This window comes from Trichechus manatus, unplaced genomic scaffold, assembly GCF_000243295.1.
Source record: "Trichechus manatus latirostris isolate Lorelei unplaced genomic scaffold, TriManLat1.0 scaffold00138, whole genome shotgun sequence".
Classification (NCBI taxonomy): domain Eukaryota; kingdom Metazoa; phylum Chordata; class Mammalia; order Sirenia; family Trichechidae; genus Trichechus; species Trichechus manatus.
Window position 1 is genome coordinate 6,675,248 of NW_004444074.1, and position 14,122 is coordinate 6,689,369.

A 14,122-nucleotide genomic window follows, 5' to 3' on the forward strand; every position below is an offset into this window, starting at 1 on the left:
GGGGCAGTTCTACCCTGTCCTATAGGGTCCCTATGAGTTGGAATTGACTTGACAGCAACCTTTTTTTTTTTTTTTTTTGATATGCCAATAAATGAAAAAACTGAGACCAGGCATTGGCAAACTTTCTGCAAAAGGTCAAAGAATAAATATTTTAGGCTTCATGGGCCATACAATTTCTGTTGCAACTACTACTCAATGCTGACACTGTAGCACAAAAATAGCCATAGACAATATATAAATGAACAGTACTGGCTATGTTACAAACAAACTTTATTTACAAAAACAGGCAGCAAGTCAGGCTTAGCTCATGGGCAATAGTTTGATAACCCCTAACTTAGAAGAAATGGACAAATTCCTTCAAAAACACAACTACTAAAGCCCACTACAGAAAAATAGATAATATGAATATCTCTATATCTATTAAAGAAATTGAATTTGTAGTTAAAAGCTTTCCCACTTCAAGAACATAATGGGCTTCACTGGTGAATTCTACCAAACATTTAAGGAGGAAATAATACCAATTCTACACACTTTCAGAAAACTGAAGAGGAGGAAATAATTTCCAACTTATCTTATGATGACAGCATTATTTTGATACCAAAACCAAATGAAGGAATTATATATAAGGAAAAAAAGTAGATATAAATATTCTTAACAAAATTTTAGCAAATCAAATCTAACAATATATGAAAAGAATGATACCTCATGACAAAGTAGGGTTTATTCCAACAATGTAAGGTTACTTTAACATTTGAAAATCAATCAATGTAATTCACCACATTAAGAAACTAAAAATGAAAAACCACATGGTCATCTCAATAGATGCAGAAAAAAGCGTTTGACAAAATCCATTCTTGATAAAAACTCTCAGCAAACTAGGAATAGACTTTCTTCAATCTGATAAAGGGCTTCTATGAAAAACCTACAGCTAACATCATACGTTAAGCTGAAAGAACTGAAGAAAAAATTCAAGCCTTGAGTTGCAATAGTGAAGGATCCTATGGGGAAAATATTAAATGACGCAGGAAGCATCAAAAGAAGATGGAAGGAATACACAGAGTCATTATACCAAAAAGAACTGGTCGATGTTCAACCATTTCAAGAGGCAGCATATGATCAGGAGCTGATGGTACTGAAGGAAGAAGTCCAAGCTGCACTGAAAGCATTGGCAAAAAAAAAGGCTCCAGGAATTGACGGAATATCAATTGAGATGTTTCAACAAACGGAAGCGGCGCTGAAAGTGTTCAATTGTCTATGCCAAGAAATTTGGAAGACAGCTACCTGGCCAATTGATTGGAAGAGATCCATATTTATGCCTATTCCCAAGAAACGCAATCCAACCAAATGTGGAAATTATTAAACAATATCATTAATATCATACGCAAGTAAAATTTTGCTGAAGATCATTCAAAAGCAGCTGCAGCAGTATGTTGACAGGGAACTGGCAGAAATTCAGGCCGGATTCGGAAGAGGACAGGGAACCAGGGATATCACTGCTGACGTCAGATGGATCCTGGCTGAAAGCAGAAAATACCAGAAAAGATGTTTACCTGTGGTTTATTAACTATGCTAAGACATTTCACTGTGTGGATCATAACAAACTATGGATGACATTGTGAAGAATGGGAATTCCAGAACACTTAATTGTGCTCATGAGGAAGCTGTACATAGATCAAGAGGCAGTTGTTCAGACAGAACAAGGGAATACTGCGTGGTTTAAAGTCAGGAAAGGTGTGCGTCAGGGTTGCGTTCTTTCACCATACCTATTCAATCTGTATGCTGATCAAATAATCCTAGAAACTGGACTGTATGTAGAAGAACGGGGCATCAGGATTGGAGGAAGACTCATTAACAACCTGCATTATGCAGATGACACAACCTTGCTTGCTGAAAGTGAAAAGGACTCGAAGCACTTACTGATGAAGATCAAAGACCACAGTCTTCAGTATGGATTACACCTCAACGTAAAGAAAACAAAAATCCTCACAACTGGATCAATAAGCAACATCATGATAAAGAGAGAAAAGATTGAAGTTGTCAAGGATTTCATTTTACTTGGATGCACAATCAACACCCATGGAAGCAGCAGTCAAGAAATCAAACGACATATTGCATTGGGCAAATCTGCTGCAAAAGACCTCTTTAAAGTATTGAAAAGCAAAGATATCACCTTAAAGACTAAGGTGCACCTGACCCAAGCCATGGTATTTTCAATCTTGTCATATGCATGCGAAAGCTGGACAATGAATAAGGAAGACGGAAGAAGAATTGACACCTCTGAATTATGGTGTTGGCAAAGAATATTGAATATACCATGGACTGCCAAAACAACAAACAAATCTGTCTTGGAAGAAGTACAACCAGACTGCTCCTTAGAAGCAAGGATGGCGAGATTACGTCTTACATACTTTGGACGTGCTGTCAGAAGGAACCAGTCCCTGAAGAAGGACATCATGCTTGGTAAAGTAGAGGGTCAGCGAAAAAGAGGAAGGCCGTCAACGAGATGGATTGACACAGTGGCTGCAACAATGGGCTCAAGCATAACAATGATCGTGAGCATGGCGCAAGACCGGGCAGTGTTTCATTTTGTGGCACATGGGGTCGCTATGAGTCGGAACCGACTCGATGGCACCTAACAACAACAACAACATCATACATAATGGAGAAAGACTGAATGACATCTCCCTAAGATCAGGAACATGGTAAGGATGTCCACTCCCATCATTTCTATTAAACACTGTACTAGAAGTTCTAGTCTGCGAAACAAGGCAAAAAAAGAAGTAAGAGGCATCCAGGTTGGAAGCAAAGAAGTAGAACTATCTTTATTGGATCGTTTATGTAAACAATCCAATCAAATCTACAAGAAAACTACTAGACCTAATAAGTGGGTGTAGCAAGGTTACAGAATTCAAGATCAATATGTACAAAAATCAACTGTATTTGCATATATTAGCAACTAACACTAAGAAACTGAAATTTTAAAAATACCATGTACAATAGCATCAAAATATATGAAATACTTAGGGACAAATCTGAAAAAAAGATGTACAAGACTCGTACACTAAAAACTAAAAAATCTTGCTGAGATAAATTAAAGATGACCCCAATAAATGAAGATATATACCACATTCATGAGTTAGAACACTCAATATTATTAAATAGAGGTCAGTTCTGTCCAAATAAATCTACAGATTCAATACAATTCCAATCAAAATCCCGGCAGACTTTTTTGGTAAAGACTGACAAACTGATTCTAAAATTTACATGGAAATGCAAAAAGACTTAGAATAACCAAAATAACTCGAACAAAATGGGAGGATTAACACTACCTAATCTCAAGACTTTTTATAAAAGAAATAAATCAAGATAGTACGGTATTCATATAGAAACAGATCAATGCAACAGAATAAAGAATCCAGAAATAAAACCACACATATACGGACAACTGATTTTTGACAAAGGTGCAAAGTTAAGTCAGGGATGAAAGGATAGTCTTTCCAATAAACGGAGCTGGAACAATTTGATATCTAAGCAAAACACACCCACACATACACACATGAGGGTAAGGCAAAAAGTATTGCTACAAAATCATAGAAACCTTTATTAAACAAAAATATCAAAATGTGAAGCTATTGTTTCTCGACATAGCCTCCATCTAGGTCTATACACTTCCGAAGGCGGTGTTTCCATCTCTCTAACCCTTTCCCGAAGAATTCTGCACTCTCCGATTTACACCATGTCAAAACGGCATTTTTGGCATCCTTGAGGGACTCAAATCGTGTTACTTTTAAATGTTCTTTGGGGAACAAAAAGAAGTCTGAAGGGGCAAGATCAGGTCTGTAGGGTTGACAGGGTAAGGATTCCCAACAAAATTCTTGTAGGACAGCCCTTGCTACCCTTGAAGAATGAGCAGGTGCATTGCCATGATGGAAAAAAGCTCCTTGGTGCAACTTTCCTGGCCTTTTTCTCACCAATGCAGTTCTCAATTTTCTTGAAACTTCTTTGTAATAAGCCCCCATGATCTTCCCGTGTCCTCTGAGAAAAATCTATCAAGATTACCCCTTTGGAGTCCCAAAAAACAGTCACCATAACTTTCTGAGCAGTCTTCTCTCTCTTGGCTCATCTTTGAGGTCTTCCCAACCTTTCTTAAAATGCTTGATCCATCTAAAATCTGTTGTTTTATGTGGGGCAGCATTCCCATAAACTTGTTGCAAAGCTTCAATGATTTGGGAAGATGTCCACTTGAGTTTTGTTAAAAATTTAATATTAGCCCTGTCCTCAAAATCGGTTTTTTCCACGTTTTGGGGTTGTTAACCAATGTCATAAAACAATATGTGTACTGACTGTTTAAAGAGAAACTATTTGTTCTGTAAACCTTCACCTAAAGTACAATAAAAAAAAAATCATTTTTTTCCATGGCACAAAAAGTATCCTTTTTTTAAGGCTCCCTAACCTAAGACAAGTGTTTTACTGAGAGAACTTGTGTGCAACCATCCACTGATCACAGAGACATGTTTAAACACGTTTTGTTTGGAATAAACCTGTGCATGTATGAGCTGGAACCCTAGTAGTAATACTTTTTGACTTACCCTTGTATATATGAACTTGGACCCATACCTTGCACCATATGTAAAAATTAACTTAAAATGAATAATAAACCTAATGTAAAACCTAAAATTATAAAACATCTAGGAGAAAATCTTTGTGACCCTGGAGTAGGCAAAGATTTCTTAGATACCACACCAAATGCATGAGCCGTAACAGAAAAAACTGATAAATCAGATTCATCAAAATTAAGAACTTCTCTTCAAAAAACACTACTAAGATAAAGAGGCAAGCCACAGAGGTGAAAATTATTTGCAGATCATCTATCTGAAAAAGTGCTTGTATCCAGAATATACAAAGAACTCTCAAACTCAACAATAAGAAAACTAATAACCCAATTTGAAACAAAAACAGGCAAAAGATTTGAAAAGAAACTTCACGAAAGAGATATGGATAGCAAAAAAGTTCATGATAAGATGCTCAACATCAACGGTCATTAAGAAAATGCAAATTAAAACCAGTTTGCTTGTTTTCAGTTCTGAATGGCTAAAATTAAAAAGACTGACTATACCAAGTACTAGTGAGGACGAAGAACAACTCCAACTCTTAAACTTTGTTCCAAACCAAACCCATTGCCACTGAGTCAATTCCTACTCATAGCAACCCTACAGCACAGAGTAGAACTGCTCCATACAGTTTCCGAGGAGCAGCTGGTGGATTCAAACTGCCAACCTTTTGGTTAGCAGCCGAGCTCTTTACCACTGTGCCACCAGGGCTCCAAACAGTGCCCTTGTTTGTTGTTGTTAGGTGCCGTTGAGTCGGCTCCAACTCATAGTGACCCAGTGCAGAACAGAATGAAACACTGTCTGGTCCTGTGCCATCCTCACAATTGTTGCTATGCTTGAGCCCATTGTTGCAGCCACTGTGTCAATCCATCTCATTGAAGGTCTTCCTCTTTTTCGCTGACCCTCTATTTACCAAGCATGATGTCCTTCTCCAGGGACTGATCTCTCCTGATAACATGTCCAAAGTATGTGAGATGTAGTCTCGCCATCCTTGCTTATAAGGAGCATTCTGGTTGTACTTCTTCCAAGACAGATTTGTTCGTTCTTTTGGCAGTCCATGGTATATTCAATATTCTTTGCCAACACCACGATTCAAAGGCATCGATTCTTCTTCAGTCTTCCTTACTCATTGTCCAGCTTCGAATGCATATGACGTGACTGAAAACACCATGGCTTGGGTCAAGCGCACCTTAGTCTTCAAGATGACATCTTCGCTTTTCAACACTCTCGAACTGCCAACCTTTTGGTTAGCAGCTGAGCTCTTAACCACTGCACCACCAGGGCTCTGCTTGAAATTGCTCTAGGGAATGTAAAATGGTACTTTGTAAAACTGTCAGTTTCTTAAAAAGTTAAACATACACCTACCATAGCCATTGCATTTCCCAAGAGAAATGAAAGTATATGTCCATACAAAGACTTATACACAAATGTTCATAGCAGCTTTATTTGTAATAGCCAAAAATTTGAAATAATCTAAATTTCCATCAACAGGTGAACAGATAAACAAATTGTAGTATATCCATACAATGGAATACTATTTGGCAGTACAATGGAATTAACTACTGTTATATGCAATAACATGTCAGAATCTCAAAATAATGAGGCTGAGTAAAAGAATCTGACGTAAAATGAGTACATTCCACTCATATAAAACTCTAAAAAATGCAAACTGATCTTTAGTGACAGAAGGCAGACCAGTGGTTGCCTAGAGATAAGCTGAGACTATGAGAGGCAGGAGGGAAGGATTACAAAGTGGAATTGAGGAGACTTTGAGATGACAGATATCTCCATTATCTTGACTAAGGTGATGGTTTCTGGATGTACACTTTAAATATGTGCATTTCATTATATGTCAATTATATCTCAATAAGATGTGTTTTAAAGAAACAAAAAAATCTAAGTGGTTGAAGTGATAAAAAAAAAATAGTAGTCCATCCATTCTTCTATGTATTCTAAATTCTAAGTATCAGGTTGAACTACTAAAGGCTTCATATCTGTAATAGATATATAATATATATATGTATACACACTCCTGAAAAAAATGCTGCCAGATTTTATCGGGTGACAGTAAAAAGTAGGCAGTGACCCTTATATAAAGTCCCATCTTATTTCCACTTAGGAATTTAGGTATTTTCTCCTTTCAGTAATGCAACCTATATAACTAATTGTATCTCTTTATATTCTAGCCACTTAAATATTTATAGTGACTATCATGTTTGCTATATTTATATTCTTTTTTCCTAGGTTCTAATTTTCCATTTCAACTTGTATTTTACCATTATTTCACTTCTATGTTTTTGCCTATTAGACAAACCTGACCCCTTGTTTATAAAATTTCTTATTACTCTTTTTTTAAATTGAGATATATTCCACATACCATAAAATTCACCCTTTTAAAATGTACTTGTCAGTGGTTTTTAGTACATTCACAACGTTGTTCAACCATCACTACTAGCTGATTCCAGAGCATTTTCATCACCCCAGAAAGAAACACTTACCTATTAGCAATCACTCCCTGTCCCCACCCCCCAATCCCTGGCAACCACTAACCTGTTTTTTTTCTGTATGGCTTTGCCTATTCTGAACATTTCATATAAATGAAATCATACAGTAAGTAGCTTTTGTGTCTGGGTTTTTTCAATAGCATAATGTTTTCAAAGTTCATCCACGTTCTAAGGTGCCAGCAGTTTTACCTACCATTGTTTTTGCACCATTAGTGCAAATGTCAACATAGTAAAAAGGGCATTATTATTAATATTATGAAAATAGTTTTGACCTCACAGACTCCCTAAGGTTATATATGTATCAATCTTTACAAGCATGTATCAATACTTGTAGGGACTGACATATACAATACTGTATTTTATGGGTATACCACATTTTGCTTATCCATTTATCAGCTAATGGACATTTGGGTTGTTTTAATTTTTTTTAATTATAATATTTTATGTGTTTTTGGTGAAAGTTTACACAGCAAATTAGGTTCCCATTTAACATTTAATATCCTACTCAGTGACATTGGTTATATTTTTCACAATTTGTCTACAATCTCATTATTTCCATTCTGGTTGTTCCATTTCCATTAATCTAGCTTCCCTTCCTCCCATCCCCACTAGCTTTGCATCTTTGATTTAGGGTAAATGTTGACGTCTCATATAGATGATTTTTTAAAGGCACACAGTACTCACGGGTGATGCTGTTTATTTTATGAGCCAATCTGTTATTTAGCTGAAAGGTGACTTCCAGGTGTGGTTTCAGTGCGAAGTTTAAAGGGTATCTCAGGGCGATAGTCTCAGCAGTGCCTCTAGTCTCTACCAGTCCAGTAAGTCTGGCCTTTTTTAAGAATTTGAGTTTTGTTCTACATTTTATTCCCATTCTATCCAGGACCATCTATTGTGTCCTTGGTCAGAACGATCAGTAGAGGTAGTTGGGCACCAGCTAGTTCTTCTGGTCTCAGGATAGATAAGGCCACAGTTCAGGTAGGCTATTAGTCCCATAGACTAGTTCTTCTTTGGTTTCCTTCTTTCTCTTTTTTGCCAGATGAATACAGGCCAATAGTTGTATCTTAGATGGCCACTTGCAAGCTTTTAAGACCCCAGATGCTACTCACCAAAGTAGGATGCAGAACATAAAGTTTATTAACTATGTTATGCCAATGACTGAGTTGTCTCATGAAACTATGGTTTGTTTTTACTTTTTGGCTATTATGAATAATGCTGCTATGAATATTAGTATACAAGTTTTTGTGTAGACATATGTTTTCAACTCTCTTGTGTATACACCTAAGAGTGGAATTGCTGGGTCATACATTAACTCTATGTTTAACTTTTTAAGGAACCGCCAAACTGTTTTCCAAGGCTGCCGTACCATTTTACATTCCCACCAGCAACGTATGAAGGGTTCCAATTTCTCTACATCCTCACCATCCTAGTGGTTGTGAAATGCTATCTCTCTGTGGTTTTGATGTGCATTTCCCCAATGACTAATGATGTTAAACATCTCTTCATGTGCCTATTATTCTATTTTAAATATGTGTATTTTTATTGAATTATCTACCCCAACTCCTTTTAGAAGGAATTTGTTTATAAATTATCAATAAATAATAAAGGCTGATATTCTTTCCTAATCTTTCTTAAAATTACACGGCACTGAGGTAATGCGATGAGTTTTAGCTGATTTTTACTTCATTTTTGGAAGTTTTAAAAATAAATTTCTAAAAATAAAGTGACACTATAGTATTAAAGTGCTTTTTAATTTCATAAACAGAAGTTAATTAAAAAGGCAGCAGACTATTAAGAATACTCCAAAGGATAAACCTCACAATCCAAACTACAAATTGTCCAAAGTGAAATCAGAGAATAATAATCACTCATATCTTTTAAACTATCATACATATCATGATAGACTATTACTACATAGAAAATATATGAAGTTCATATTCATCACAAAAGAGAGCTTACCATCTTCAATTGCGTTTTTGACAGCCCGAAGTCCATCTCTTATGGCATTCTTGATTTGTGTGAGAGTATGCTTATTTGGTCCCTTAACCAACAAGGTGACAGAGCGAGGGTTAACACAGTCCTCAATAAAAGTAAACTTTTCTTCACCCTAAAGGATAATACGAGATGCTATAACTTTAATATTTAATATAATTACAAAATCAAGACAAAGAAATATTAGAATCCAATCTTCATGTCAATTTTTCTTATAAAGCATAACTAAAGATATGTTAAATGTAGTTAAGTTATATTTGAACTCTTAAGAAACATTTAGGTAAATAAATTGCAAAATCTGTCTGTGGATTATTCAGACTTCAAAATGCAAAAGCTGAATGAAAAGGGTCAGTGTTTAAAATTAAAAGGTTTAGCACTTTATAACTACTGCTCACAGAAATACTCACTAATGTATATTCATATACAAGACCAGCATGTCCCAAGCAATCTACACTGAGATCTTCAAAAGAATTCACAGCCACTCCACCACAAGCAAGAGACAATCTGAAATTACATATATGTCACCATAGCTTTGGTTATGGAAAACATAAAGACTAACTTCTTAAAAATGGAAAGATATCTAACTCAGAAGACAACATTGTCACAATGTTCTTGAAATCTGATTTAAGAAGATAAAAACCTTCCTCGTACTTCAACAAAATTCTGAGTTAGGTTAACAACCTTGATTTTTGACAGTTTAATTATTTACTGAAATTAAGAACAAAATTCGGACTTTAGACACTACTATTTTGCTCAATAATGTTTATATATAAGCTGAAAGGAATACACATGGGACAATTTCAATATAATCTGTTAAAAAAACTTAGGATACATAATTATTTGCAAGCTTACCTTTCCATATTTCTTCTTTTTGCTCTGCGGAGAGCTACTATGCCATGTTTTGCAAGAGCGTCTAAGGAAAGGGGATCAATTCCCTACAATCAAATTAGCGTAAAAGTTATATGCATGTTTTAGGCAAGTAGTTCTCAAACTTCTTAGTCTCAGCATTACTTTACACTCTTAAAAATTATTAAGAATCCCCAAAGTGAGTTTGTTTATGTGAGCTGTATCTATCGATACTTATCATATTATAAATTAAAACTGAGAAATTTCAAAAATGCTTATTAATCCATTTAAAAAGTAATAATTCCATTTCATATTAACATAAATAACATTTTTAATGAAAATATACTATATTTTCAAAAACAAATAAAATACAGTGAGAACAGTGGCATTGTTTTACATTTTTACAAATCTCTTCAATGCCTGTCTTAACAGAAGACAACTTAATTCTCAGACCTGCTTCTGCTTTCAGTTTGCTGAGATATATTTTTTTCGTTAAAGTATGTGAAGAAAATCTGCCCTCACCAAGATATGTACTGGAAAATGGGGTATTTTAATAGACTTTTCAGATAAATGTGGATATTCTTTTTTGATACTATACCAAAACTCAACAAGTGGTAGTATCTTAATGGTTAGTTTCAATGTGGAATTATGAAACTCTATCAATAACTTTTCATACTCTCTTGCATTAGAATCCATTAGTGTGTCTTGTGCTTTGGGAATGGATTATTTATCCATGTATGGTTTCATGAAATCATGCATTTGTTTAGTCATTTGGAAAATACTGATTCACAGAGTTAGGCAGATCTTCCAAATGCTGACACAGTTCATGGTTATACAACATCAAAAAATCACATCTGTTAATATCACCAGTGATATTATCAGAAAATTTTTTAAGTATTGGGAAGCTGTAAAGCTCACAGCAGCAGATAATGAGTTTTCCAAAATTCTAATTTTTATTTGTAAGCTCAAATATTATCACTGGCAACAAACACTGTCAGTTGTTTCCCTTGAAGTGACAGAATCGCTCCATTTTTGAAAAAACATCTATCAAATACCCAAGTCTAAATAACCGTAGTTTTTCTGTCAGTCATTCTTTCAAGTAAGAATGGAGTTCCATGAAAAAGTGGCTAGTTTAGCTCACAACTCAAACAATCCTGCCAGAACTTTCCTTCAACACAACCATCATATTTTGGTATGTAGCAGAAGTGCTTTGTGCATATTTCACATTTTGTTACACAGAATTATAAAAGGATGCATATTTAAGAATCAAATTTTAATAAAACTAATACTTCTTACTGCTTCATCAAGACATTCTTAAATGAAACTTTTTTTTTTTTAACTGCAAGTGTCTGGTACAGTTTGGTACCACTGGTTTGATCTGTTCTAAGGCACCAGCAGTTTTACCCACCATTGCTTCTCTACCATCAGTGCAAATATCAACACAGTGAAAAGGGCATTATTATTAATATTATGAAAATAGTTTTGACCTCACAGACTCCCTAAAAAGCTCTGAGGGACTCCTAGGGGTCCAAGACCATACTTTGAGAAACACTGAAGAACAATTACAAATAATTAAAGTCTAAACTTTCTTTCTTACCTTTTGATTAATGACAACAAATCCTTTGTCGGAGTGACCACAGACTTTGTCTTTCAGGTCTATTATTTTTTGCACTCTATCTTCAATAAATTTTCTTTCAGTTTTTACTAATTTCTCTTTCTCTTCCGCAGTCTTATAAAAGAAGCCAGAGTTCACCTCTCTAAAGGATTAATAAAAACAAGCTACTAAAGGCAGGAGGAAAAGGTAGATGGAGTCTACACTAAACATTTGGGAGGGAAGAGATTAAAAAAACACTTTTGGAAAAAAATATTGCAAAAAAATTATAAAGAGAAACTGGCATACATACGTTTTTTCATATTCTAGTGATACATTGCAAGTAAGGATAAATGCATCCTCTACTCGCTTCTTCATATCTGGATGACGGACACCATGATCCAAAACTAATCCTCTGATCAACCTATCAAAAATACATAGTGTTTCTTACTCTGAATAGACACTCTAAAATTTGGTATAAAATTAGAATTGTACTCCTAAAGTTGTTAACAAAACTGGCAGGGCACACACATTGTTTCCTTGCACCAACTTTTAAACCTAACATGTAATCAGTAAAATTAGGAAGGAGAATCTACTTTAACACAGTATGACTCTGAAGTCACAATAAAAAGTCAACCCAGAGACCATGGTCTTGGGGAACATCTAGCTCAACTGGCATAGCACAGTTTATAGACAATGTTCTACATTCTACCTTGGTGAGTAGCGTCTGGAGTCTTAAAAGCCTGTGAGCAGCCATCTAAGATACTCCACTGGTCTCACCCTTTCGGGAGCGAGAGAGAATGAAGAGAACAAGATACAAGGAAAAGATCTGTCCAAAGCACTAATGGACCACAGCTACCAAGGCCTCCACCAGACTGAGTTCAGTACAGCTAGATGGTGCCTGTCTACCACCGACTGCTCTGATTGGGATCACAATTGAGGGTCCTGGACAGAGCTGGAGAAGGATGTAGAACAAAATTCTAACTCACAAAAAAGGCCAGATTTACTGGCCTGACAGACTGGAGAAACCCTGAGAGTATGGCCCCTGACACCCTTTTAGCTCAGTGGTGAAGTCACTCCTAAGGTTCACCATTCAGCCGGGGATTGGACAGCCCCATAAAACAAAACAGGACTAAGGAGGCACAGCAGTCCAGGTACAAGGACTAGAAGGCAGGAGGGGACAGGAAAGCTGGTGATAGGGAACCCAAGGTTGAGAAGGGACAGTGTTGACATGTCGTGGGGTTGTTAACCATTGTCATAGGGCAATATGTGTACTAACTGTTTAATGAGAAACTATTTGTTCTGTAAGCCTTCCTCTAAGGTACAAAAAGAAAAAAAGAATTATCTATCTGAGATCAAATTGACAACAGCAACTCAAAAGGTTTGATGGGAAGCCTAGGGGGCAGTGACTTGAAGATAATGGTGATGGAATAATTTGGAAAACGATAGTGAGAATAGCAGCACAACTGGAAGAATGTAATCAATGTCACTGAATTGTACATGTAAAAACTTCTGAAATGCTATAACTTTGGCTATTTATATTTTCACCAAAAAAAAAAGAAAAAAAAAGGTCCTCCAAGGTCGAGAAAGGAGAGTGTTGACATGTCATGGGGTTGTTAAACAATGTCATAAAACAATATGTGTATTGACTGTTTAATGAGAAACTATTTGTTCTATAAATCTTCATCTAAAGTACAATAAAAAAAAAGTCAACCCAGAATTATTGTCTAAGTTTTGAGGCTGAAACATACAACAGAGCTGATCAAGTAATGAAAGGTAGGCACATGATGGGTTTCTCAGGAACATCAGTTCAAAATAATTATAGGGAATAGCTAAAAATTGTTAGCCTAAATGTCCAACAATGGGGCATTGTTCAGTAAATAATGACTCAGCTATTTGATGGTCCTGAAAACTGTGTAATAACATGGAAAAATATTTACAGTGGTAACTGACAAGCACAGAATGACAAATTGCATATAAAGCATGATTATAGGTATTCTTTTTCAAAAATAAGCACCTTGATATTAAAAAGGAAAGGAGGGAAGAAAACTGAGGGTAGGGTTATGAGTAGGTGGTAGGAATAGATGCAATTTTTTTTTTTTTTTGGCTTTTTTACCGTTTCTGAAATGTTCTTCCAAGAGTGAATATTTTTATAACTTTATAAAATTCATATAAACAAATTTACACCTGTTGCCATGGAGTCTATTCCAACTCATGGTGACCATATGTGTTACACACTAGAACTGCTCTACAGGGTCTTCTTGGCTGTAGTCTTTATGGAAGAAGTTCACCAGGACTTTCTTTTTCAGAGCCCCTGGGTGGGTTCAAACTACCACCCTTTAGGTTAGCAGCCAATCACAAATCATTTTGCTACCCAGGCTCCTATAAACACATTTAGGGAATGTCATTTCTACTTAGGCATCTTTTATAACCAATATTTATTATAAATTGAAGTGAAAAAATAATCATTTAAATAGTTAAACATAATTAATAAGTAAGTTTTCAAATTTTTAATGTAACTAGATTACTCCAACTCCTAGCTGAAGTGAAGTTATTTTATTTATGAAGAAACAAGCAATCTA

The 14,122-nt window shown here is 35.5% G+C and overlaps 1 protein-coding gene across 1 annotated transcript in view; it reads right to left on the reverse strand.

The window, feature by feature from the left end:
- Positions 1-14,122, reverse strand: part of CCT6B (chaperonin containing TCP1 subunit 6B) — a 36,509-nt gene that overhangs the window by 6,291 nt on the left and 16,096 nt on the right. Inside the window, exons 6-10 of the mRNA XM_004385416.3 lie at positions 11,854-11,964; positions 11,547-11,706; positions 9,956-10,038; positions 9,511-9,607; positions 9,071-9,218 (exon numbers count right to left, since the gene is read on the reverse strand). Coding sequence (XP_004385473.2) covers positions 9,071-9,218; positions 9,511-9,607; positions 9,956-10,038; positions 11,547-11,706; positions 11,854-11,964 — 599 coding nt within the window. The remainder of the gene's footprint in view (positions 1-9,070; positions 9,219-9,510; positions 9,608-9,955; positions 10,039-11,546; positions 11,707-11,853; positions 11,965-14,122) is intronic.